Below are 27158 nucleotides of genomic sequence, written 5' to 3'. Positions count from 1 at the left end.
TTGTTTGTAAAGCTGAGTCAGGGGCACTTGCTAATGAAGAAATAACCAAAGGAAAATGCTTGTGGATGGATGCTCTGATGATGTAGATCTGCAACATTCATTCTGGGGACTTCAAAGAAGCTCTACATGCTTACATCATCTGTAAACACATTATATCAGCAAAAATTCTGCCCATTAGGCAAGTAAGAACTGAAATATAAGTCCAGATCATTAGCAAAGGTTAATCAATTATGTATTAATGTATAGATCCAATATTTCTTACACTAGCCGAATCTCTGGCTTTCTGGTTTTATACAAACTACAAGTGAAAGTTGAGTAATTCAAAATTTGAGGCAGGGCATCAGAGTTTAATTAGGACAGTGCCAGAAATGACCTTGATATCTCTCCTTTAAGGTGATACTATTGCCCAACACTAGGCGTCACCTATGGCTATTATCTTTACAGACCTATTTGCATAAGCCACATATTCATAAATGATTGTGAAACATTTGCAGTCCTCAGCATTCGCATGGTGTTTAACTACATAGGGTGTTTCCAGAAACACCTCATAAATCCCAGTGTATGGCAGAAGGAGAACAATTGAATAAAGCTGCACAGCTACTGGAAAAGTCCACCAGGCTGTGTATCAGGCAGGGTTAGGGATAGTTTTCTCCAAGCATGTTTGTCAGTTCAACAGAACAGGCACTTTCTGAAGGTCTTTTGATAGCATTAGCGAACTAAAAAGGGGAAATTTTTCTTGTGTAATGGCCTTGTGACATGTGGTTGCTGGCTGGCTCTCTGCTTTCCAGGCTTGTCAGGACCAGTGATGTGAGGTCCAGTGCTCCCTGGATGTTCCGTGTCTTCACCAACTCATTACTTGGTTTTAACAGCCCAGGAAACAGGGTACAAGAAGCAAAGACTTCTACTTTTTGTTCCCTGCTATGTGGGATTAACCTAGGTTTTGAGCATTGAAAAACAACATAGAACTGTCAACAAATTAAAGTCTGCGTGAGAAACTCAGAGGAAGTAGGTGTTCAAGGAACACAGAAGGGAGCGGAGGGAGCAGTACAGATGAGACACCTCCTTCACTATGTGCTGACCAGAGCAGTATTGAAATGTATTGTAATACAAGAAAGTCTAAGTGCTAGTTTATTAGGAACAGGAAACCAAAAGAAATCATTTAAATGATGTAAAATGTGTTTGGAGTTTATGTAGGTTGTGTGTTGTCTCTGATCCTACCGCGGATTTTATTTATTTTTTCCTGCTAATGCATATTTTTTTTTTTTTTTTTACATTTGGATAGAAACGTGAACCCTGCAGACAGGTTTAGAAGACACCGAGTTAACCCTGGTTTCTTTAGCCTCCACAGCTCCCTCTAGTTGCCCTGTGTGACATTACATAACCTGCCTCAGTTTCCCTTTGTTTTGAGTTTTCTTTACCTTTCTCACCTGCTTCCCAAGCACTGGCCCCCAGCCCCTCATTGCACGGTGTCAGGCAGCAGCACAGATGGTACCTAACAGAGAAGCAGCAAGCTGCTTTCCTTCTGCCACAGGTAAGGGGCACAGCCCTATTCTTAAGTGACTTGTTGTCTTCAACATGACTATAAATAGGGATGCTGAAGATGCTGTTTGGTTTCCTAGAATTAAAGAGCAGACCAGATTAAATTGTAATGGTGTACATCCAAGTTTCACTACCTGAAATGTCACAATCAAGCTGAAGCCTGCCTGGTGTTGACTATGAAATAGCAATGTAAGGGACAGTCCCTGGATGGGATCATATCTGGGATTATCAGACTGATCTGTCAAAAGGTTTAGAAGGAGCTACTGTTGCTCTATATTTGTCACTATAGTTGAGCAGATGCACAAAAGTAAAAAGCTGAACTGTCATTCTAGGTGAGCACAAGTTATAGAGAAAATGGAGCCAGGCCCTTTATGGAGACACATTGCAGGAATATGAGGAGCAATAGGTGTAAACAATGAGAGAGGTTCAGATAGGAGGAAAAAAATCCCTGTGAAGGAACGAGAGTTTGGATCAGAGACCTAAGAAAAATCTTAGATTAACCAATAATTAGATCCTCGTCTGGTGCAATTTGGCTCTATCAAACTCTAACATCCCTCTGCTATTCTGAATGCTGTTATCTAAAATTCATTTTACAGATCTGAAACTTTGCTTTAAAGCAGTTATTTCTCAATGAAAGATGAATAGAAAACATACAGAATGGGTTTTGGCATATAAAAAGAAAGGGGGGGGTGTCAGTCTTGTGGTAGTAGAGCTTACTGAAACACTGATTATTTCTAATAATGCAGTGTGGTGCATATAGAAGATATTGTAGAGCCTTCACAAAATTCTTTGAAAGTATTTGCTCTCAGCATTCCGCAGGATATATTTAACAAGTGGGTTTCCCCTCAGGGAGATCCCACATATTCACCTCAAAATTTAAGGGCAATTTATGGCATGGAAACCTGAAGTTATTTAATCAGGATCAAACCACAGGAATGTAAACAAATTATACAGGAGAACGAAGAAAGTATTTTTAGAAATCTGTGGGTGTAGCAGCTTAATTCATTGCGAGTCATCCTATGTCCTCCCTGGCAGACCTCAGAGTTGGGATGGTTACAGGGTGAGGAATGCTGTCAGGCACACAGACCTCTGCTGCCAGTGTCCCACATCGCAGCCTGGGGGTCTGGCCCTTAGTGGTAGTAAAAGTACTCAGAGCTCAGGGGCTGGAAGTGAAGATTACTGTGTCAGTAAAATGTCACGAATGAAGTTTGTACGCATAATTTAAAGTGCTCTTTTTTACTTGATATTTGTGTGCAGAGCCTGATAAGGTAGGGTTCAATTTGTTTTGTTCCTGTGGTTGCTGCAGAAAAAGTAAAAATGAGTTTGAGATGAGAATTTTGAACTTGTTTCTTCTAAAACAGCTATAGATAGGTGTTATTACTGAACAGTTCCTTTAGAGGGCAGACCAGAAATTAGGGATAAGGACTGTAGAAGTAGCAATTTAGGGAATAAAGAAAAGACAAGAATACAAATAGTATGAGTAGATTATTCCAGTCCTGCATGCACATAGAAGATCTCTGAAATGGAAGAGGGGTAGAAGAGAATGTTAGGGAGAATCAGGAACATAGCCTACCTCATGGGAAAGTTTGAAATGATGAACAGTCCTTTTGCACACTCAAGGTTTATTATTGAATGCATCTGATCCAGATAAATAGCTACTTCTTAGTAAAGATCTGATTCCAGGGCATCAAAGTTAAGTGATATTAACTTTATAATAGGCACTTTGTCTATGTAAATCAATACAAAGCACTTGGGAATTATTTTGAAACTCTTTCCCTGAGGGACTTTTGGAGATTTCCCCGTGAATGATTTTGTCTCTGCGACCCTTAGAGAAGCACCTCCCAAACTGCAGGGGGCAGTTGGGAGTAAAAATCTGATTAAATCAAAGCACAGGTTGTACAGAAACAGTGTGCAGCAATAGAAGCCAGCTTCTAGTACACAACCTGGACCCCAGCAGTTCTTCCCCTTCCTGCAGTGCATAGTTCCATGGAGCTTCCCAGTGCTGACATCAGTGCTGCGCACACCTGCCCTCCTTTATAGGATGGCTGTTGTTTGAGGGTTGGGACCACGTAGCAGCTGACTGCATCAGCAGCAAAATTACACCTATATGCCAAGTCACTTACAGGTCTGTGACCAACACAAGCCTTGCACAGATCCTTGGGGAAGTAATAACAAGGAACATATACACCCTCCCCTTGTTTTGGGCTTTGGTCTGAAGGATCCAGGATCCTCCATCACCAATGCTAGGACAGGCTTCACAGCTAAATACGTAGGACGTGTGGTGGTAGCAGACAACGAGGTGACTTTGCAGGTGAGAAGTAGCTACTAGTGCCTGACTAGTTGATTACATAAACCACTACGTGAGATATGTTCATGGGGCTGGACTATTGCAGAGTGCAGATATTCAAAATACATGAATATTTTGTATTCATGCCCAATGTAAACTGAGTATAATGCATACTGGGTTGCTAAAGGGGAGAGAGAGGGAGATGCCTGGATTCCACTCTCTTGGCGTTTGTCCCATGCACTTCAAAAAGCCTTAGGGTATGTGAGAGGTGGTTTGTTTAAAATGGAGGGGGGGGGGGGGAAGGAAAAAAAAAAAGCTTGTTTTAATGAAAAGCTGTAAAATAATGATCTCACCTGCAAAATGCTTCTTGAAATCCTCACACATTTCTAAAGTGTGGGTGTTACTCAACAGCTGGATGTCTAAATCTGAAGGCATACACTTAGTTTTGCAACACTGCGTGTGTACAAACATAATTAATGTTTATGAAATAACCTGGAAACTTCAGAGATACGTGCTATTACTGCAAGGATCATGTAGAATCCATCAGAAGTGGGTCTAATTTATGGGAATAGAAGCTACAGCTTTAATTTGCAGACTCCAAGAGCTCAAGTAGATTAGTATGGAGAGGATGTCCTGGGGGACAGGGAGGGCTGTTGGAAATAGTCCTCTGGGAATTACAGTGGGGGAAGAAGGTTTCCACTTGAAAAATCTCGTGAGGCTTCAGCATTTGTCTCTGACTTCAGGGTACAAATTTTTATGTCATTTTTCATGGATTTACTGCTACAGGCCTAGCCTCAAAACCATCCCCTTCTATTTGTCTTTTCTTCCAAACATTTTGGAAGCACAGGATAATGGGGTAGGGGAGAAGTAATTGATTCTTCCTAGTCACAGAATATAGACAATTTAAAAGCAGAATCACTCCCCTGCTTGGCCTCTTCAGCACATTAATACTTAGCCTAATAGCACATTAGTTCTAGCTGTTATTGTCTGTTGGCCAATTGATGTTTGCTTTGCATTTTTAAGTTGCATGTATCCAGGTTGCAGGTGATTTTTGTGCAAGTTGTCCCAACAGTGACCCAGAGAGTGTCACAGAGCCCTGCTGCTGCCTGCGAGTGCTCAGCTGACGATTTTACGCCATTTTTGGGGAATAGACTTGCTAGTTGGCTAGGAAACTCATGGTAGCACTCAAGACAATCTGAAAATCTGCATGTGTTGTGCATGTCTGTGCTCCTAACAACTGGGGAAGGAGTGTGGAGGGTATTTCATGGTGCTCTGTGCTGCTGCAGCTACGTGGATTTCTGTGAACCACTGTGATGCTGTGCAGGGCATGGCCCCCTCTGAATACAACAGCATTTATCTTCCACGCAAAAATGCAGTTGGGATGGATGCTTTAAAAAATGCAAAGGTTTCCAAACATCAGGTAGTGATTTAGTTAATGCTGGTGTGGGTGGTGCACCTCAGGCACGTGGCAGCACTGCTTGTGGTGGGACTCATAAGGGTTCAAAAATAGAGTGTAGGGGGAAAAAAGGAAAAACAAAAAGTGCATGCTGCATGATAATGTTTAATGCGAATGAAAAGCTGAATATACATGCACAAAATTAGATGGATAGGATATAATCAGAAGAGTTCCAGGACTTCATGAGGGTCTACAGTGAATCTCCAGTTCCATGGTTCTGCATAGGTTGTTCTGTATTTGCTCACAAATATTTCACAATGAAATCTGCTGTTACAATTGCTTGATTTTTTTTTTTTTTTTTTTTTTTTTGCCCTGGTTTGCATTAAATGAGATATAGGCAGAAAAATAAGCTAGTAAGCCAGTACATCATGGGTCTTAAGCAGAAATAAAGCATAAGGAAGATTTACTAATGCCTAAGAGCTAACTTTTTTTTTTTTTGGTGGTAAATGCTGGTTCAGCAAAGTATACAAGTGAATGTCAATTTTGATAAAAAATTCATTTTGGAACCCAAGATTTTCAGTCATATAATTTTAAGAATTTTTTTTTTCAAGATGAATTGATAATAAAAAGTCAATGTTGGCATAAAATCTTTAATTTATTGAGAGATACAGTTTTGTCAAACCAAAAATATATTTTTGAAAATCTTGTTTCTTGAAGAATTCTTTTTCATTTCATCCTAATTTTGAATAAGATCAATGGTGAAATTCCAATTTCTTGTAGTTTGGAAATTCTAGTCCTCATGCAGGTCTAGTGCCAGGAAGCCATGCTTTTATCGACTCCACTGGGAACTGTGGGAGCTCAGCACTTCTACAACCCATTATCCATAAACTTAGTCATGATCTGTCTTTTCAGTTCTCGTTTTTACTTAATCCAGCACGGATATCCATGGATTTAGGCTGGCCTGCAAGTTCTATAACAAAATGGCTTGGAGAAGTGAGGAGACAAAGTATTACAGTTTCCTGTATCAAAAAATGGTAATCCTGAGTTACATGCTGTCCCAGAACCACACATGCCCCTGAACCCAAGAGATCCCCTGGAACCAAGTAAATTCCCAATATCGAACAGTGCAGTAGATCCCACTACGGTTTGCTGAGGGAAAGTGGTGAGAGTTGGGCCTGGATAGATCACAGAATATGGTGGCGAGTCAGGGTCCACTATGTCCACTATCGTGTCGGGGTATTTTATGACACAGGTCTCATTGGAGGTGAGGGCAAATGGCTCAGGGCATACCACCCCCGGCGGCAGGCAGCACTCGTCGTAGGGAGACATGTGATGGATCCAGACCTGAAACACAGCAGGAGGAGAGGGGAGAAAAGGAGGTTGTCAGTCCAGCAAGAAGATAACATATTGGATGTCAAGATTTTTGGAAGACAGGGTTGTGTGCTAGATATAGCAATTGGGAGTATTCCAAGGTGCAAGTATTTTAGATGATTGGATGTCCAGTATTCTCCTTTTGCAATGCTCCCCCTCCCTCCTACTGCCTGTTCAAACCTTGCTGCGAGCTGTAACCCAAGCCCAACTCTGTGTTAAAACTCCAGTTTTAATACCCAACACTGGCAAAACCAAAACACAGGGATGAAGCAAGTTACCTCACCTCACCTCACCTCACCTGGTTAGAAGTGGAACAGTAAGAACTGGGATGGAGATCCACCCATCTTTTATTAGTCTCATTATTTATCCTCCAGATTACAGATTCTTATATTTGAAATCACACAGCTCTTTAAAACTGCTCCTGATATCAAGGCCAGGTTTTCTTGGGCATTGTTTAATTATAGATTGACAGGCAGTCCTTGCCCTGAATTGTGCCCACACTAATTAGGTGCAGCAAACACAGTGAGGGAGAAGTGATAATTTTCTTCACTTGATCAGTGTGAAACTGACGTGGAAGAGATTAAGGGTTGGCAGAAAGGGTGGGCCTAAACTGATTTCCCAAATGAATCCCAACATTTACTCAATGAGACTGCAGGAGAAAGAAAATTCAGGGGAGATTTCTTGTCTCCATCTAAATGTCTTGTTTTAGCCACGCGTCTGCGTTGTCCTCTCCCAACCTCAGGGCTGCATCTTCAGCTTTTGCCAATTGACCCTATGCCTTTGAGTTGAAGGTAAGACAAAGGCAACAACAGAATATTTTGTCAGCTGAAGTGCTGGATCTGGAACGGCTAGTTTTCCTCTGACTGGGTAAGAATCGCTACCACAGATCAGTCCAAGGGCAGGGATCCCCAAGTGGTGTGATGGAGACCAACAACTTGTGGAAACTCATCCTAGAACCCACGAAGAGAGGTGAAGGAGAATTTGTATGATCCTTCTGGATTTGTAATTCAGCACTGCTTAAAATATATTTTAAACAAAACCAGCAGTAAAGTGACTTTTTAATAGGAAAAAATGAGCTCCAGTCTCCATAGGCTTTTAAAAATATTTAGGGCAGCTTCATCTGTTAAAAGACACTACTTTCTGTGAAGACAGCTGAAGGTGAGAACATCACAAAAAAAAATATTTTTTTCCAATGTTAATTTGTTTAATGTGACATAGTCTTCATAGTATGAAAAGAATGCTTGCCAGTATGAAATTATTGAGACTTTCTAGAGTTCTGAGGGAATTTTATATACCATTCCTAGTCTAAACGAACTGTTGTCCTGAACACTAACATAGTTTGCAAATGCCAGCTTCCACCTCTGAAGTATAAAACTTCAATTGACTTAAAAATAAAGGTCAACAGAAAGTATATTTCTGGAATAATACCCCCTTACCATTTCCTAAGTTTAACCTATCATTTGATAATATTTAGATAGCAATAAGTAATTGATTCAAAATTGACTTACCCGGATCACCAAGGAGAAGAGTTTAAGAAAAGTGATTAGAAGAGTTCTACGTAGCAAATGCTTTTATACACTTAGTCAAATTGCCTGGAGGATGTGACACCCTTTTTGCATGCAGTCTTAATTAGTTGCAAAACAAAGTTTGCTGCATGCATAACTTCATGCAAGTAATGAAACTGTTTTGCTCGCTGTTTGTGTTTGCTAGCTATTGGACCTTCATGTAGTGTGCTAACATGCTACTACACCCTGCAGGCAGGATTCACTAACATTTCATGGGTCAAAAAGAACTAGATATACTTCATTCGCCACATTTCAGTTATATCATAAGTTGACCACACATTCATGTATTTGCTCTATCTCCCCCCTGCCCCCCATCAAATTCAATTTCTGAAAGAAATTCAAGGGAGCACCAGTAGTACCACTTGCTGTCAGGGAACAGGATTTTATTTTTTTTCCCTAATTTATGCTGGTGTGCAGTATGGAAAAGAAGAGAGTTTGCCCCTAAAATTCCTTACAGGGAGCTTAACCTGAAGCTGTTATGGCCCTCAGTGAATATTCACATTTAAGGAGAACTAAATATATCTGTAGCCATCTTCCGAGTGAGACTGTCTTTGAATAGGATTGGTTTCTAGGGAGAGATATCTGTTATTTAACATCCACTTTAGTATTTACCTATAGTGCTCGCATAGGATTTGAGTGGAGCATGTAGATTTATTTCAGCTTTCTTTGTAGGGTTTGACCGTGTTACAATTAAAGGCAGGCAGGTGTCACCCACGTTTTTTTGCCACTGACTCAAAGTGAAGTCATACAGCATCATGGTAGTGTGTTTTTAGGGTGTTTTTTTTTGACTGGGTTGAAAAGGGCAATACTACAGAAAAGGGAAGATTGCAACAGATTGGACTGTACTCTGAAACTGGTGTTTCCATCCAGCCTTTGTTATTTTCAGTGACAGTACCAAGGTGATGACTGGAAAGAACGTACACAAAAAATAGCTCTATCCTGATTAGAAATTAATTTAACACATGAGAGACATAAGCTTAATATAAGACTACTGAAGAATCAGAGAAAATGAGGGCTGTCAATTTGTCAAGATTTTTATGAGTGAGACAAAGATGTAGAATTAAAAATATTTTTCTAGTTACTTTAAAGGGCAAATCAGTATGACAGAAGCATGTTAAATGAGGAGAAGAAAACCAGGATTTGCTTGGGAACAGACTTCTGGAGAAGTTAGTGTAGATAGAAGAGTTTTTGATGTCAGTCACATGACACAGCAGCCCATAACTCAGAATGTTCTTAATTAAAATACTTAAAATACATAAAAGTTCTTAATTAAACTCTTTTAGCAATACAAAGGATATGGATCATTTACATGTTTGGAAACACACTTGGGTAGTACAATAGAACTCACTGTGTTGCATTAGCATACCTGATGCACGATGTTTTATCTGCATAAATGACTGGGAATTGGTCTGAAATCTTTTGTTCTGTTCACAAGTCTCTGTAAATGCTTTTGCCTTAGGACCCCTGTGAACATCCTCCCAAGCTACAGATAGCTTATGATATGAAGGAAAACTTTGGGTAAATAATTACAAACAAAAGAATCCTTCATCAAGTTTGTAAGGCAAGGGAGGCAGGCATGTCATCTTCCTAGCACAACACAATGGTTCCCTTTCACTTGGAATATAAATCTTGTGAAAGAGAAATGGTAGTTTTGATAGCAGGGTCTTTGTCATGGGGTGCCATAGCCTGACATCTGCTTTAAAATAATGAAGTATATTACAGGAAAAAAAAGCTTTCTGGGACTGGAGTAACTAAGAGAAGTGACCCAGTTGAGAGGACTCCAGGAAAGACCTCCCTGTCCAGATGAAAGGTAGCATCACTGCTTTATCAAGATACGTGAGGAGCCCTGAAGGGTCCTCCTTTGAGAGAAGAGATGCACCAGCCGCGCTGGAGACAGTAAAGATCTAAAGCTGAAATACATTATTTCATTAGCACTTCACAGTCCTGAAGAAGGACTGAAGTCAAGGCTGGCGACTGGACGCTGCAAGTTTGCATAATGCAGTATATTTATTTGGAACCGATTTTCCCATGTTTGGTCCCTTTTTGCTTCTCTTCTCCATCCTTGTTAGGAAACTTTAAACTCTGATTGACTCCCTGCCAGATATGTTGTGCTTGTGCCTGTACATCAGCATGCCTTCAGTCTTTGCAGAGATTACCAGAGCATTTACCCTGATTTGTCTAAAATATTTCAAAATCAAATGTCTGCTTGAAGCTATGGGGAAAAAATTTGCCTATTCCTTCTGCATAACTTATGTAAGATATAGCTTCTATTCACTGAAGGCAAATGTTTTATTGTACAGATTAAGAGCTAAGTTTCTCGATTGTCTTGTGTTGATCTTTATTGTGTGAATAGGCATTTGTGGGGAATGCCATTGAGTGAAATGGGTGCTTCCCTTCTGCCAGAAGGTGGCAAGTCTGGAGTAAAAAGGTGGATTTGTGTTTAACCCTTAGAGCTGCCTTGATATTTATTTTTCCTCCCCAGCAAAGTGTTGTTACCTCTTAGCCACGTTGTTTTTTAGGAACATGTTAAGAAATGGGGAAAATCAGTTTTCTGATTAAAAATAGGATTTCTGAGCACAGCAGGAAGAAAAGAGTAAAGGCAGGTAGGAATGTCCTAAAATCTATCTGTATAATTAAACTGCCTGAGCACTCAGCTGAAGAGCTGCAGGTATGGTCACACACATATATGGAGAACCATATATATTTTGAATGAATCTACTAAATAAATTCTTTTAACAAAGTTCTGGTTCTTGCAATTTGTCCACAATATAAAATTCACACAATGTGCTTCTCATATGCCAAGTCAGGATAAACCTGAAAAACTTTTTTTTTTTTTTTTTTTTTTTAAAGGCAGTTTTTAACCAACTGTAACACACCACTGGTGCCATTCTTAGCAATGAAAGCTGTTGTATGCAGAAGATCCCTTAATTACTGGAAGTGCCCATTTATTTAGTTTTATAAGCAGAGAACAAGAATCCCTGTGATGGTCCAGACACGGAGCCCCCCAGTGGGAGACACTCATGTGGGTGCCATGCAGGAGCCCAAGAGCAGTGGTGGCTGTTCCTTCCCCAGGGCTGGGGTTCTGGTTATCCTTGGACCTTGCTTGAACCAGGGCAATGCCCTATGGAGGCTTTGCTGCAAGCGCTTCAGGCAAACTGGATACGGTCTTTAGTAAACAGTACAGGAAGATAACTGGAAGTGTCTGGTAAACAAAAACACAAACACCTTAGCTGCCAACTATGCTCACCTTCTGTGTTTTCAGCACTTTGTGACATTAATCCAGGCTTAGCATAGCCACTGCTCCTCTTATGCATCTTCTGACTCCTTTCTAAATGCTGTCCCAGAGACTGGTCAGTGCTTCATGCTCATTGCATCCTCTTTTTCTAGCCCCTTGTCACATTATGTCGTGGGGCTTCCTAAGACTTTTACTTTCTTTGCAATTTTGGGCACTATATTGAATGCTACCTAACTTCCCTCGCAGCTTAATTTTTCATTGCCTTGAGCAAATTTTAATTCTAATTATTATCTAGGTTTAATAAAGTGAAGCACAGAGGCTAAATGAATCACCAGAGGTCACTTGGTGAGCAAATGGAACAGCCTGGAATAAAACAGGCTTTCTTCCTTGGCGTTTATTGTATTTATAATTTGAATTCCAGCAATCTTTGAAGTCTTCACTGAGATTGTGTTGTATCAGGCAAACAAAGGACAAGTCTATGCACTGAACAGCAAGCATTGGAACTGATTAGACCTGAGAAACAAAAGAGGAGGGATTATTATCTCTTACAAATGCAACTTTAATGCACAGGGATTAAGGGAGGGGCTGTCAGTTGAGAAAAGCACAGTGAGCAATTTTTGACATGTCCTGAAATGACATAGGAAATCTGTGGCAGTCAGGAAGTAAACACAGACCTGAATTTTAATAAATGATTGAACTCCAAGAGTACCCATTATAGTCATATTTTCCCAATGCTGTTTCTACAATAAAACTGAGGATTTGGTGCAAAACCTCAGTCCCTAAGATGTCAGAAGTGTGTATGACCGTGACTAGACCAGTGGTTTGGGTAACGGAGTGTCCTTCTCTCTGGGATATCTACTTCTAGAGAAAAGAGACCTGAATTTGAATCTGAGGGAATAAGCATCCAAAGGGATTATAAATCCTGGCTTTATGGAGACGTTCTTGATCTGGACAAAACGTAACTTTTCAAGAAGGCTGGAGACTCAGTTTTTTTTTTTCCTTTGCTTGAAATGAATAGTGAGCATTGCTTTTTTCATAAAACAGAAAAAAATTCAAAGTTTTTCAAAGCTAAAGTATTATTACCATCCCTAGTTAAAATCCGTGGCTTCCTTTATGTTTTTTGAAACCTAAGCTGTCATTTAACAAATCTGAAATTATCAATGCATGCAAATTAATGCCTATGGAATAAAATGATCTTTATTAAAAAGAAATCCCCTTAAAGAAAAAACTACATTCAAAATCATCCTTTAAGTAATAGTTGGTTACCAAGGAACAACTTCATTAAGGTGGATTTATCTGCTTTTCTGAGGAGAATAGCTAAAGAGAAACAAATCAAGGAAACAAGTAAAGGAAACAATAAGTTGAGAAATAGGAAGCCTCTGTTGTGGGGACTTTCTTAAAATAACTGAAGGATTACAAAAGATTTTTTTTGTGTGTGTGTGTGAGTTATTTACCTACCCAGATTTTTATTTCCACAAGTAAGATCTTCATGCTGTTTGCATGTGTCAGACTGGCCTGATAAGCACATTTTCTGACCTTCATATTCTGCCTTTAGGTTTCTTTCATTAGAAATGCAGAAGAAGCTAAAATATCACTTGAATCATTCTCCTGACTCTGAAAACAGCCTCTGGAATTGAAAGGTATTTATTTTGTCACTCATTTTTCAATCTGAGTCTATGAATGTTTCAGGTCTTTCTGAGACTCCCCCTGCAAATGCAAACAAAACTAAAATACATGTGCAGATCATGCACTCTTACACAATTCTTATTCTTTCTTGTTTGCACATACATAGAAGAGGGCAAGCAAGCAGGTGCTCATTTGCGTAATTTCTGAGAAAATGATTTTGTATGAGAAGGTTCAGGTTTTCTTAGTAACACTTTTTTTTTTTATTATTTTTTTTGGTTGCATATTTTGAGAAACCTGACAGCAGTACAAAGCTACTTTTCAAATGAAAATCAAACAAAAATGCATATGTTGCAAACACCTTAATACATAACTAGAGAATGTATATTAATAACCTTGACACATTTCAGGGTGACTTTGTAACTCTTTTAAAACACTGCAATCATGCTGGATACTTAAAATATGATAATAAGTGTTTTGCATGTATAAATCATTAATGAGGATTTGCAGAGTGCTTTGAAATCCTTTAATACGAAACTTCCGCAGGCTGTTTCCAATGACTGTCATTGCTTTGGGACCTTTACAAAGACATCTTCTGTACAGGAATACTTTAGAAGATGAGGACCACAGATTGAAAGATTATTAAAAAAGAAAAAAAAAAGAAAATATTAGCAAGTAAGAAAATTAAATAGTCTTTAGAGAAAGGTGGTGGAGCATAAACACTTTCTATGCTGAAATCTTCTCATCTTTCATGAGATAAGATGGTAAAGTTTATACATTAAACTTGCTGAGAGAGTTTTTCACACACAATTATAAATGTAGTTCAAGTAATATGAGAGAGCCCTCTTTACTGCTTATCAACATTGTCCAAAGAGCTGATTGCTAAGACCATATGCAACCAAATTATACTGCTGGTCTGAGGGTAGGAGCCAGCTCTCTTAGAGTATAAGATTATAAAATTAGGGAGCAAAGAAAATATAAAAAATTCTTCTTCTTGTATTTCAGTTCCTGTGCACTCACTCCCCCTGAGCATACGGATTCTCTGGACATGGCCAATGACAGAGGGCACTAAAGTAATAACCACTGTCTTCAGTATTGCTTCGTACGGAGTCTGGTGATTCCCTGTAATCCATTCTCTGAGATCCTCAGGATTCTGACTTTGAAGGTGGGTAAAAGCTGTGGGAGACATCTAGGGAGAAAGAAGGCAAAAGAAGTTATTCAAATGCCTCCTGCTTTACAGTGAAAGCTAATGTTCACTCCCATTGAAAAATGATCAGAGGTTTTGGTTGCCAAAGCCACAATGCCTCAAATGAGAAAGAGTTTTAGAAATGATTTGCCTTGAAAGCCAAGACATCTCTGAGCAGCTCCAAATTTAAATCCAGAAGTAACCAGTCACTGTGATAGTCTGTTTATCTTTCCAAGCAGTTGGCTCCAACTCCCAGCCCATCTGTCTGTGAGTACCACAGCTAAATGTGATTTGAAGGGAGAGATGACTGGAGAACAAAAGCGTTGGACTGATGACAGGCAGCCTACTAAATACACCAGTAATTGTGCCATTGATAAGGGACCAGTCCTTCAAATATATTTATAAAAAGAGAAAATCTGTCACTGATATGAATTCTATCCTGAGACAATATGATTAACATTATTATTTCTATCCTTGGTGGTAAAAATCATTGCAATGACAGAAATCTATGGAATGGTCTTTATTTGCATCTACTGGAGTCACCCAAGATTCTTTAAGGTGGGAGTGGGATCTAATGAGAATGCAGTGTAGGAAAAAAATTGCATTATGAGGCAAGAAATCATGACCTGATTAAGACCTGATTGGTGGTATGACATGCGTGACTTTGATCTGTTTATCGTAAAGGGATGCTATTACTCAATTCATGGGTGTCTGAAGCCAGTACCACACTTTAAGTATAATAACACAGCACTTTGCATGTATAAATCATTAATGAATACTTGTGATATGACATTTGATCCAAGGAGGCCACAGAGCTTCCTGATAAGAGTTACTGCCCCAGGGATCCTTCTAACACACCTTATAATTTAGAAGGGATTTACAGATTTATTTTTTTTACCACTCTATTAGAGAAGCAAACAAGTAGCAGGTAAACAACACCAGATAGGAAATATGTCTGTAGGGAAGGGTAGATCTCAGGGTATGTGAGGCACTTTCCCTGATGAGCTTGTTCTGTGGGCTGTCAGCTACAGCTTCTGACACAACAGCCCAAGGATGAACTATGCAGGATAGGAAAAAACTTTGTCATCCTTTGTGGCTGCAGCTTTTCACCCTCATTCTAACCAACAGACCCTTTAATCAGGATCAGTGCCCAAACAAGTACTTGTCCCTGGGGGACAACCAAAGCTTGTGCACAGAATGATGCTATCCATTAGAAAGGGCAAGGAAGGCCAGAAAGATCTTTTTCTAAAACAAAACAAAACAAACAAAAAACAAACAAACAAAAAAAAGTACCATTTTCTGTCTAGACAACACACGGAAGTAAAAGCAATTACAATGTAGCAGCCTCTTCAGTTTCCTGGCAAGTCTAAAATCCTTCCTTCTCTCACTTGAAGAAGACTACTTGCCTTGGGATCACTGGGTGTAAATTTCTACTATGAATCTGGAGCAGACATATGGCACTAGCTATGCAGGTAAGCGCTTTAATTAGTCTTCTCTTAGTAGAACTGAGGAAATAATTTTTCACTGAGATAGACAAGCTGGTGAAAGACAAACAGGGAGAAGCAATAAGTCACAGAATTTGTATAAAATGCAAATTTTGCAGTAACGACAGGAACAGACACAGAAGTTGTGGCAGCAGTCTAATGCTTGGGAAAGTGGGTGGTTTGTGTTGGTGGTTTCAGAAAATACCCCACCATATTCCAGCCTTATTTTGTTGCCTGGTGCTGCTGCGTTATATAGTCATAAGAATTTAGAGTAGATGAAGATCTGCTCCAGAATTTTTATAAAAGGTTACTATTGTGACACACAAAACTACTTTTTAATGAAAAATGTAATAACCCTGGTTCGAAGCTATTAAATGTTGTCTGCTTATGGAGTAACCATGACTCTCAAATTTAAAGTGATGTTATATCCAAGTGACATACCTGTTCAAATTTTGTCATATACTTGGAATATTTACATACTATATGCGCTTTGTATGTCTCAACCATTAATGAATATTTGAGACTAACTTTGAAGTTCTAACTTTAAAGAAGCCAAAGAAGCAGCTTCAATATTGTTATACAGCCTTAGGGATCTGCAGACAGACACACCTCAGTGCCTTCTAAACATATAATAGAGGTAAATGAAAGATCAAGATGGTGATATTGCAGGTAGAAAACTTTATTTTAAGTGAAATACGCTTTTGTAGAATGAAATAATACTTTATAAAAACATTTCCATCAATCAGGTAATTGATCACTTATTTCACCTCAAAGATCACCATTAGATGAATTCCCAATTAATTTGTTCTTGTTTCTCAGTTGCAGTAAAATATGTTTTGTGGATGATAGTGGGCTTGACTCATGCTCTAATGAGGATAGAGAAATAAGTACTGAACTCATATAATAATAATCATAAAATAACAAAACTGGATGTGATGTTTTGTAGGAACACTGGTAGGAATATAATTTGATCCCTTCATAGTCGAATTCTTGTTTTGCTGTAGTCATGATGCATTAGGCATGATTTTAATGAAAAAATTAAAACATTTCTCAGAAATGTTTCATGCCATGGAGAAAAAAATCAAGCTTCAGACTTTGTTCATTTTTCTTTATTTGGTTAGCCAAAATTACCAACTCAAATTATTTGAATCTAATATAAGTGATTGTTTAGTACACCACCTCAATGAAGCATTTGGTTTTCTGTGTTTTGGTATGGTAATAAATCAACAGAAAGTATGTGTCCAAGCAATTACATGGATGCCATCTTCTCATGATGTCAATTGATTTAATGTCTTTCCTATAGGAGAGGTGTCTGAATACTTTAAGTGGATGTTCTGCATACAAAATCGTTATTCAAGTACATAAAATCTTAGTGTATTACATCCATAACTAGACAAGGAAAACAACTGGTTCAATAGCCCGTATCCAACATCAGATGAGAAATGCTCTGTAGAATAATTTTGTATTGCTTTAAAAAAACAGCTCATCTGCTGTGCTAAATCCCTAAGTCAGCATCTCTTAACAGGTGCAACACGTTTGTCCATTGAGTTTCATCTCAAATATTTAATGAGTTGTTTATTTTTCTTGTACTGTCGTGGTCTCCACTGCTGCCAGTACATGGATGATTCAAAGTCCTGTTGTGAGAACAGTTTTGTCTGTACTTCACAGGTGTCTGGACTGCCTGATGAAGCCCAATGGATCGTGACTGATATCTTGATTGTGCAATTCAGTCTCTGCCCTGAAGAAACAGATGAACTGTGCAATTCATTGTCCTTGAACAGTTTGAACAAGAGTCCAAAAGTCTGGAAGTTTTTGGTCTCAGCTTATTGAGACAATTCTCACTCTGACTGATATCGGGAAAGGATTCAGAAATCTAACTACTAGTGGCTTCTTTTTCTGACTCCATCCAAAAATATGAGATTTCCTCCAAGAATGCATTGGTTTACTGTTGGAAGTCAGAAAAAAAGGGAAACACACTTCTTAGGATGTTTTACAGAAATTGCTCTGCAGATCAGATGGGCAAGCTATTTCAAAAAAAAAAAAATAGATTGAAGTTTTAAGTTGCCTTGGAGAATACATATTTTAAACGTTTAAACATGATGTTACCATGCTGCATATGGGGAATTAAAAGTAGTTAGAGATTCTACAAAGCTAGAAAGTAATGGCACAATAAAATATAAACCACAATATTATTTCTGAAATAAAATAGTTAACTTGACAAACAAAACAAAAGTTCATATTACACAGGGGATGTGATGTAGTTATGATTTCCTAAAAAAAAAAATTAATTCACTGTAAAATATATATCAAGCCCATATATGAACTTGATTTCTACAACAAATCTAAGAACTACAGAAAAATACCTGGAAAATATTTTCTGCAAATGATGTAAATTTTCTCATTATATAGCTGCTTAGGATGAGTCTGGCATCATTCTAACTTCTAAATGGCCCCAAGACAAGTAGGTGATTAAACTAACAGAGAGAGGAGGAAAAGACCATTGCTTTTCAAGCAGCGTACCATAAATGGCCAAATTACATGAATAAAGAATACTGTGATTGAAATTCATTTGATCTGCAATTATGATGCAAAAGACAAGGATCCGAGGAGGAAGAGACATACCATTAGCAAGGAATTGCACTGGGAGCGTTGCAAGCACCAAACCCAAAGACTGTGTCACTAGTAGGGACTGCTTTGCATTCGAGACGAACTTGTTGGTACACAAATTATAAATGCATGGGGTACCTCTGGGCCTGGGGCAGCCTGGAAGAGTATAAAAGCCCATCCAACAGTAAGCTTCCTCATCCACTTCTCTTGCCTTCTCCTCCTTGGTGAATAAGGTGAGCTGCAAGTGCCTTCTCCTCACTCCCCTCTTGCTCTTCTTCTCCCCTTGGCCTTCTGGCCTTGACCGAGTCTTTGCCTCTGTGCAGCTTTGGTGTGGGCCTTGCCCCTTGACGCTCCTCACTCCATCATTGTTCTGCATGCCACTGTGGGGAGAGGTGGGAGGAGGTCTTGGGCTGTCTTTGCAGGGGCCCTTGGGGACACAGGCTCGCAAGCCCCTCTCTGTCCTCGCACAGCCTGTCGCTGCTCCCCAGACTATGCCTTCTGTCTTGGCCAGCAGGCTGTCAGGCTGCTGCTGACACGCTGCTTGTTCTTTCCCTGCCCTCTCTCCCAGGTGCGCCTCCATCCCACAGCCATGTCCTGCTACGATCTGTGCCGTCCCTGTGGCCCAACCCCGCTTGCCAACAGCTGCAACGAGCCCTGTGTCCGGCAGTGCCAGGACTCCCGTGTGGTGATTGAACCATCTCCTGTGGTGGTGACCCTGCCCGGCCCCATCCTCAGCTCCTTTCCCCAGAACACCGCAGTGGGATCCACCACCTCAGCTGCCGTTGGCAGCATCCTGAGTTCTGAGGGAGTGCCCATCTCCTCTGGGGGCTTTGGCCTCTCTGGCTTTGGTGGCCGCTACAGTGGCAGAAGGTGCCTGCCCTGCTAAAGCCCAGGTGGACGTCCAGTGAGCGCATCGACCAGGAAGCCCGAAGCCAGGTGCCGGACTGAGGACGGAGCTGCTGGCCAGGGTTTCCAGATGGGCTGAATACCCTCGTGGCCTCCTGCAGAGCAGAGAGGGAAGCCAGGGTGCCAGCCTGTGCTGTCTGGAAACATGGCCAGCAGACATCTTCTCCTGCTTTCTTCTCTGCATCACAAGCCCTTGTTGTCTCCTGCTGTCCTGTGCCATAGGTTCATCTGGAAGCAAGTCAAGAGTGTCCTTACTGTTTGTTCTCCCTCTTGCCATGTGAAGGAGGAAGACGTGCATCCCGTTGTGGTGATGGGGGGTCTGACTGCCAGCTGTCCTTGTGGCAGCCTGGGCCGGATCCCTTCCTCCAAGTGCTGCTTTGATTCCTTCTTCAGACTCATTAAAGTTTACGCTGCATTGTAATCTGTGTCTCCTCATGTTCCTTCCCTTTCGGGATTCCCAGCCATTCTCTGTAGAGGGAACTTACATGTCCTGAATTCTAATATTCTGGTTAGCCCCCACATCATCTCTGTATGCATACACTCCTGTTTCTGAAGCACTCAATGAGTCTAGCAGGGCCGCACAGTCACTGCTTGTGTGTTTGCAAGACCATTCTCCTGCAGCATTCAGGTGAGGGATTTTGGCAAGTCCCCATCTGACCCTCTCCTACCAGAGTAAGGAGAGGAAGAAATCCTCTTGGATGAAGCCATTGTGCCTTTCTACCCTTCTGCCCCAACCTGCAAGAGCATCAGCATCAGGCAGGGAAGCAGCATGGCGTTTGTGTGGTTGTTGTGTCCAACTACAACTCCACTACAACTACAGCACTGGTGATTGCTCCTGCCACGGGGGACGCAGGGGATAATGAGCTCCATAGCCCTTCTTCCCATATGCTCTAGTCCTCCACAGGAGATGCTTTTGTCTGTGTCAACCACTCCTGCTTAAGGCAGAGTGAGGGGCACCTCTCATGCTGTCCCGTATGCTGGGGAAAACCTACAACATCTTACACCATAGCTAAAGGCCTGCATTCTCTGACCGACCACTGGTGTCAGGCAAAGCCCTCAGCCTTGCCGTGCAGGAAGACCCTCAGGAAACACACTGGTTGTCAATATTCCTGAGACACCCTGAGCTGACAGCAGGAGCAAAGTGCAGTGAAAAGCTGGTACTGGGGAGGGAAGGCAACATCTGCAGCAGGTGATCAGGGAGCGCAGGGTGCTGCAGGGCACTGTAGCTTTTGGGCAGACCAGCGTTCTGAAGACCAACTGCTGGGCTAGCACTGGCCAGTGGGAAACCACATGTGTAAGTGTGCTGAGATGCATGGGGAGAGGAAATTGAGGGATGTGATTGTTGTGTTTTGTGCTGTGCTGGTGCAGCCTCACCTTGAGTACTGTGTTCAGTTTTGGCTTCCACAGTATAAGAAGGTTATAAAACTATTACAGTGTCCAAAGGAGGGCTACAAATTGGTGAAAGGTCTCGAGGGAAAGACATTTGACCAGTGGTCTCAGTCACTTTTTTTTTCAGCGTGGAGAACAGGAGACTGAGGGGAGGCCTCCTTGCAGCCTACAGCTTCCTCATGAGGGAAGTGAAATGTCGGCCCTGTTCACTTCTCTGTGGTGACAGTGGCAGGACCTGAGGGAACGGCATGGATCTGCAACAGGGGAGGTTCAGGCTGGATGTTAGGAAAAGATTCTTCACACTGAGAAGGCGGTCAGGCAGTGGAACAGGCACCCACTGGGAGTGGCCATGGCACTGAGCCTGCCGACATTCAGGAAGTGTTCGGACACCACTCTCAGACATATGTTGTGATTGTTTGGTGGTCCTGTGTGGAGATAGAAGTTGTACTTGATGATCCTTGTGGGTTCCTTCCAACTCAAGATATTCTAGGATTCTATGAAACAGAGGTCATGATGCATATTTTCCTCTATAGACATCCTGCTGTCATTCTCAGGCCGTGCCAGCTTGTGATGAGTTTTCGTGTTGCATGGAAAGTTTTCCAAGCATTTTGCAGTGGAGGTTATTGAATTAGCATGCAGTTTCAAAGCAGAAGTTGCAGGAAGCCTTGAGGAGGAGGAAGGAGGAGTTGTGAAGCCACTACATTACTGCACTGACCTTTGGTGGCATGAGGGGTGTAGACTTAGCACATGTTGGAAAGGGGTGTCTCTCCTCAAACGTCCTTCTTCTGTTGATTGGAGACTTCAGGAGGCTGCCCAGCCAAAGGAGGGAAGGACAACGAACATGTGAATTTCTCCTGATGTTAGATTGCAGACAGTCTAAAAGCCAACAGGGTATCCAACCTGACTGGCAAGTTCAGACCTAACGTAGAATTATTTATTATGTGAAGCATTGGTGGTGTCCACTCCTGTCATAGAAAAGTTTTTTTAAGTCATGCCTTGTATTTTAGGATGGGAAGGAAATGTGAGTTAAGCATTTTTGAAATCCTCAAAGGAAGGCTCCTTAGGATATAAGGCTGCCATCAAATACTGTAGTTCAATACCTCTCATCACTGCCTGTATCATTTTCCTGTGCTGATGCATCATTTCCAATGGAAATATTTTGGTCTCTAATTCTGTCCCTTTAAAGGAGTGTGCATGGCAAAATACGCATGTCATGAACAGGGAAATGAAAAGGGAGCATTAATGGGAACAAAAAATAGTGTCAGCCATTTACTTGACTTCACTGTTTTGCATAGAAGATGAGCTTGTTGTGAAACACGTTCAAGCCGAAATGGTGCCTCTAGGCCTGGGGCAGTCTGGAACAGTATAAAAAGTCATCCAACAGCAGGCTGCCTCATCCACTTCTCTTGCCTTCTCCTCCTTGGTGAATAAGGTGAGCTGCAAGTGCCTTCTCCTCACTCCCCTCTTGCTCTTCTCCTCTGGGCCTTCTGGATTCAGCTGAGTCTTTCCCTCCGTGTAGCTCTTGGTGTGGGCCTTGCCCCTTGACGCTGCTCCCTCCATCACTGTTCTGCATGTCACTGTGGGGAGAGGTGGGAGGAGGTCTTGGGCTGTCTTTGCAGGGGCCCTTGGGGACACAGGCTCGCAAGCCCCTCTCTGTCCTCGCACAGCCTGTCGCTGCTCCCCAGACTATGCCTTCTGTCTTGGCCAGCAGGCTGTCAGGCTGCTGCTGACACGCTGCTTGTTCTTTCCCTGCCCTCTCTCCCAGGTGCGCCTCCATCCCACAGCCATGTCCTGCTACGATCTGTGCCGTCCCTGTGGCCCAACCCCGCTTGCCAACAGCTGCAACGAGCCCTGTGTCCGGCAGTGCCAGGACTCCCGTGTGGTGATTGAACCATCTCCTGTGGTGGTGACCCTGCCCGGCCCCATCCTCAGCTCCTTCCCCCAGAACACCGCAGTGGGATCCACCACCTCAGCTGCCGTTGGCAGCATCCTGAGTGCTGAGGGAGTGCCCATCTCCTCTGGGGGCTTTGGCCTCTCTGGCTTTGGTGGCCGCTACTATGGCAGAAGGTGTCTGCCCTGCTAAAGCCCAGGTGGACGTCCAGTGAGCGCATCGACCAGGAAGCCCGAAGCCAGGTGCCGGACTGAGGACGGAGCTGCTGGCCAGGGTTTCCAGATGGGCTGAATACCCTCGTGGCCTCCTGCAGAGCAGAGAGGGAAGCCAGGGTGCCAGCCTGTGCTGTCTGGAAACACGGCCAGCAGACATCTTCTCCTGCTTTCTTCTCTGCATCACAAGCCCTTGTTGTCTCCTGCTGTCCTGTGCCATAGGTTCATCCGGAAGCAAGTCAAGAGTGTCCTGTTTCTTCTCCCTCTCTCCATGCAAGGGAGGAAGACGTGCATCCCATTGTGGTGATGGGGGGTCTGACTGCCAGCTGTCCTTGTGGCAGCCTGGACTGGATTCTTTCCACCATGAGCTGCTTTGATTCCTTCTTCAGACTCATTAAAGTTTACGCTGCATTGTAATCTCTGTCTCGTCATGTTCCTTTTCTATTGGGATGTCCAGTGAACCTTTCCAGGGAGAAATGTGATGTCTTGGTGTGGAAAAGTATGGGCGAATATGACGCTAATGTGGACCTCCTTCATGTCTGGAGGAGTTAGCTAGCCTCAAGAAAGATGGTCATTGGTGGAGATGTGGAGAGGTGGAGTTGTGTCTGGTGTTTGCAAGCTATAATGAGAGTGTCCAAGATTTAACCCAAGAGATTTGTCACCAACATGGGAGGTTTGCTGCTGTCTTCCAGTTTATGAGGCAAACCCTTGAATTTCTGAAAAGTATGTTTGTGCAGGCCAGTGCCCAATTGGATGAAGCTCTGATGGTATATTACCACTCTAAATATTTTGTCCTGCCCATCCCTCTCCAAGCACGTCTGCCAAGGCCTCAGATTGGAAAGAGTCCCAAAGAAGGCAAAGGGAGAAGTGAAAGCCAGGGCAGTCGATTAGAGGGTGATGTGAGCTCCTGTTTTTGGGTCTAAGTCCCTCCCTCCTCTGCTCTTTTTCTCTGTGGGCAATCCCTTGCTCCAGGCCATCTAGTCCTGACTGAGGTTGAGTGAGAAGCTTCTCTTTTGCTGTACCTTCTGGAGGACAGTATAATTTTGCACCAGATGGGTATATTCTCTTAAAGACAGCAACCGTCCAAACGATCCATGCATCTGTCCTTGATGGGAGACCCTCTAAAATGCACTTTGCTCTGTTTCTAAGGCATCCTATTCCATCTGCAGAATACAGGAGTTGTTAAAAGATACAACTGGGGATAGAAGTCAGCATCCTCAGTATGCCGTCTGAGAGAGTAGTGTGTTACAAGATGCTTGAGGTCTTGTATAGACCCTCAGTATGTGATTCTGCACTGGGGACTATGGAGAGATGACAGAAAAATATGTTTTTGTATGCAATGTCTTTCTTGTGGAGAGTTTTTAATGGAAGCAGTATCTATGGGAAACTGGTGCCCTGTATAGTTTAAAGATGATTAAAATTCCTTTATGTATGGAGATCCTTACTTTCCGTGCAGCAATGCTGTATTGCAGTCACACTGTGGATTTATTCTGCATGCAGATTTGCTTAGATGGACATGCCCTGTCAACTTAAAAGCTCCTTTCATCTTCTTAAATGAGGAATTTGGTTGGGCCTCTGTGATTAGAGAGTTGCCTATGTCTGGTGGAGTCCCAGCCTCATTGGGAAGGCATTTTTGTCCACCCCGTGGGATGAGGGCCTGGCTGCGGATCCTGAGCTGTGTATGCCTAATATCCCAAGCTGGGCGGTTGTTTCACTGAGAAACGTGCTGCCTCAGGAAAGGACAGGGTGTGGCTTGGTGTTGCCCCCTTGGCACATATCCCCAGGGAGGTCCTGATACCTGCTGCTCTCCAGGATGCCCTCGGTGGACCTCCCAGACCTCCCTTGTTTCTGGGCAGGGTTGTGTGTAGCATGGAAATGATGCCACGTGTTTGCCAGTGTGTTCTTGTTAGGGTGGTTTCTTCAAGAAAGCAGCATATCCAGATAATACTGACTTTGGAAGAGCAACATCATTCTTTCTGAAGCATGCTTGGTCTGGTTATTGGGGATTAACAGACAACAGCGAAGGAGGTGAGAAAGCAAAACAGCCTGGATAACTTGACTGTGCAACGCCAGATCAAAAGGAGAGTCCAAAACAGCTGACAGCACAGTCATCCTGCTATAAAAATAATGCCTATGAAAGCTTTAAAAGCCTTGGAGGCACAGAGAGCAACAGATTTGGCCAGTCCTTGGATAAAGAATATTGCTCCCTAATCAAATGAATATAATGGGGAAACAAACAAACAAACAAAAGCCACCAACAAAATAATGCCACATTCATAAAAAGAGTCTAATATGCCTAAGAAGGGGAAAATACTGATGTCAAGTAAAAACACGGCAAAAGTCCTCTCACGTGGCTGAAACATCTGCCTGATTTTAACTATAATTAGCAATGCAGATACTGGCCTATAATACTGGAACTTGAAAGGAGACTGCATGATGGAATGGACATCTCATGAAACAGTGAAATGAAAAGGGAGCATTGCAGGGAAAATAAACAACCAGCCAATTTCCTTAATTTGGAAACTTAGCATAAAATATGAACTTGTTGGTAAACACATTAAAAGTGCAAATGGTGCCTCTAGGCCTAAGGATGTCCGGAACAGTATAAAAACTCATCCAACAGCAGGCTGCCTCATCCACTTCTCTTGCCTTCTCCTCCTTGGTGAACAAGGCGAGCTGCAAGTGCCTTCTCCTCACTCCCCTCTTGCTCTTCTTCTCCCCTTGGCCTTCTGGCCTTGACCGAGTCTTTGCCTCTGTGCAGCTTTGGTGTGGGCCTTGCCCCTTGACGCTGCTCCCTCCATCACTGTTCTGCATGCCACTGTGGGGGAAGGTGGGAGGAGGTCTTGGGCTGTCTTTGCAGGGGCCCTTGGGGACACAGGCTCGCAAGCCCCTCTCTGTCCTCGCACAGCCTGTCGCTGCTCCCCAGACTATGCCTTCTGTCTTGGCCAGCAGGCTGTCAGGCTGCTGCTGACACGCTGCTTGTTCTTTCCCTGCCCTCTCTCCCAGGTGCGCCTCCATCCCACAGCCATGTCCTGCTACGATCTGTGCCGTCCCTGTGGCCCAACCCCGCTTGCCAACAGCTGCAACGAGCCCTGTGTCCGGCAGTGCCAGGACTCCCGTGTGGTGATTGAACCATCTCCTGTGGTGGTGACCCTGCCCGGCCCCATCCTCAGCTCCTTCCCCCAGAACACCGCAGTGGGATCCACCGCCTCAGCTGCCGTTGGCAGCATTCTGAGTGAGGAGGGAGTGCCCATCTCCTCCGGGGGCTTTGGCCTCTCTGGCTTTGGTGGCCGCTACTATGGCAGAAGGTGCCTGCCCTGCTAAAGCCCAGGTGGACGTCCAGTGAGCACATCAACCAGGAAGCCCGAAGCCAGGTGCCGGACTGAGGACGGAGCTGCTGGCCAGGGTTTCCAGATGGGCTGAATACCCTCGTGGCCTCCTGCAGAGCAGAGAGGGAAGCCAGGGTGCCAGCCTGTGCTGTCTGGAAACACGGCCAGCAGACATCTTCTTCTCCCGCTTTCTTCTCTGCATCATGAGTCCTTGTTGTCTCCTGCTGTTCTGTGCCATGGGTTCATCCGGAAGCAAGTCAAGAGTGTCCTGTTTCTTCTCCCTCTCTCCATGCAAGGGAGGAAGACGTGCATCCCGTTGTGGTGATGGGGGGTCTGACTGCCAGCTGTCCTTGTGGCAGCCTGGACTGGATTCTTTCCACCATGAGCTGCTTTGATTCCTTCTTCAGACTCATTAAAGTTTACGCTGCATTGTAATCTGTGTCTCGTCATGTTCCTTTTCTATTGGGATGTCCAGTGAACCTTTCCAGGGAGAAATGTGATGTCTTGGTGTGGAAAAGTATGGGCGAATATGACGCTAATGTGGACCTCCTTCATGTCTGGAGGAGTTAGCTAGCCTCAAGAAAGATGGTCATTGGTGGAGATGTGGAGAGGTGGAGTTGTGTCTGGTGTTTGCAAGCTATAATGAGAGTGTCCAAGATTTAACCCAAGAGATTTGTCACCAACATGGGAGGTTTGCTGCTGTCTTCCAGTTTATGAGGCAAACCCTTGAATTTCTGAAAAGTATGTTTGTGCAGGCCAGTGCCCAATTGGATGAAGCTCTGATGGTATATTACCACTCTAAATATTTTGTCCTGCCCATCCCTCTCCAAGCACATCTGCCAAAGCCACAAAGAGGAGGGAGTCCCAAAGAAGTCAAAGGGACAGGTGGCAGCCAGGGCAGCTTTTAGAGGGTGATGTGAACCTTGTTTAAATCTTGGCACGATGCAGGTAAATTCAGCCTTGGTGTGTATAATGGCGAGGGGAGGTGAATGGCGATGCGGAGTTTGTTCCCTTTCCTCTGAAAGGGCTTATGGAGAATCTTTCACTTGTCCTGAAAACACTGCAGAGGACAGGAATAGAGCAGGACGAGTATCCTCTTCCCAACTGGAGCATTCCTGTGGTGAAAAGTGTTATGTCT

General features: G+C 42.9%; 3 protein-coding genes and 2 long non-coding RNA genes across 7 annotated transcripts; 4 read left to right on the top strand and 1 right to left on the bottom strand.

Annotated features, from left to right (window-relative positions):
• Positions 1-5367: 5367 nt before the first annotated feature.
• Positions 5368-8456, bottom strand: LOC125180268 (uncharacterized). Its single transcript, XR_007158585.2, has 2 exons — positions 8102-8456; positions 5368-6566 (listed from the first exon to the last, which is right to left on the bottom strand). It is a non-coding gene; the product is annotated as an uncharacterized lncRNA (long non-coding RNA).
• Positions 8457-12844: 4388 nt separating this feature from the next.
• LOC106029500 (uncharacterized) lies at positions 12845-17992 on the top strand. Its single transcript, XR_001203249.3, has 4 exons — positions 12845-13033; positions 14022-14181; positions 15510-15674; positions 17355-17992. It is a non-coding gene; the product is annotated as an uncharacterized lncRNA (long non-coding RNA).
• A 407-nt stretch (positions 17993-18399) lies between these two features.
• On the top strand, positions 18400-19620 carry LOC125180252 (feather beta keratin). 2 transcript variants are annotated; one of them, XR_010827124.1, is made up of 3 exons: positions 18400-18526; positions 18862-19229; positions 19422-19620. XR_010827124.1 is itself a non-coding variant. In XM_066986257.1 (2 exons), exon 2 carries the CDS (start codon positions 18883-18885, stop codon positions 19177-19179), a length of 297 nt encoding a protein of 98 aa, XP_066842358.1. In that variant the 5' UTR covers positions 18400-18526; positions 18862-18882; the 3' UTR covers positions 19180-19620. The 2 variants fall into 2 exon arrangements, 1 of the variants encoding a protein (XP_066842358.1); XM_066986257.1 differs by having other exon boundaries at positions 18862-19620.
• A 2249-nt stretch (positions 19621-21869) lies between these two features.
• LOC125180253 (feather beta keratin-like) lies at positions 21870-23108 on the top strand. Its single transcript, XM_048049313.2, has 2 exons — positions 21870-22020; positions 22354-23108. Exon 2 carries the CDS (start codon positions 22375-22377, stop codon positions 22669-22671), a length of 297 nt encoding a protein of 98 aa, XP_047905270.2. The 5' UTR covers positions 21870-22020; positions 22354-22374; the 3' UTR covers positions 22672-23108.
• A 2227-nt stretch (positions 23109-25335) lies between these two features.
• LOC125180251 (feather beta keratin-like) lies at positions 25336-26455 on the top strand. Of its 2 annotated transcripts, none has more exons than XM_066986018.1 (2): positions 25336-25369; positions 25698-26455. In XM_066986018.1, the coding sequence occupies exon 2, from the start codon at positions 25719-25721 to the stop codon at positions 26013-26015; it is 297 nt and encodes a 98-aa protein (XP_066842119.1). In that variant the 5' UTR covers positions 25336-25369; positions 25698-25718; the 3' UTR covers positions 26016-26455. The 2 variants fall into 2 exon arrangements, with proteins under 2 accessions (XP_066842119.1, XP_047905267.2); XM_048049310.2 differs by having other exon boundaries at positions 25341-25362.
• Positions 26456-27158: the final 703 nt, after the last annotated feature.

Source organism: Anser cygnoides, chromosome 33 (genome assembly GCF_040182565.1).
Source record: "Anser cygnoides isolate HZ-2024a breed goose chromosome 33, Taihu_goose_T2T_genome, whole genome shotgun sequence".
Lineage (NCBI taxonomy): Eukaryota > Metazoa > Chordata > Aves > Anseriformes > Anatidae > Anser > Anser cygnoides.
This window is presented reverse-complemented; position numbering and strand designations above follow the sequence as displayed.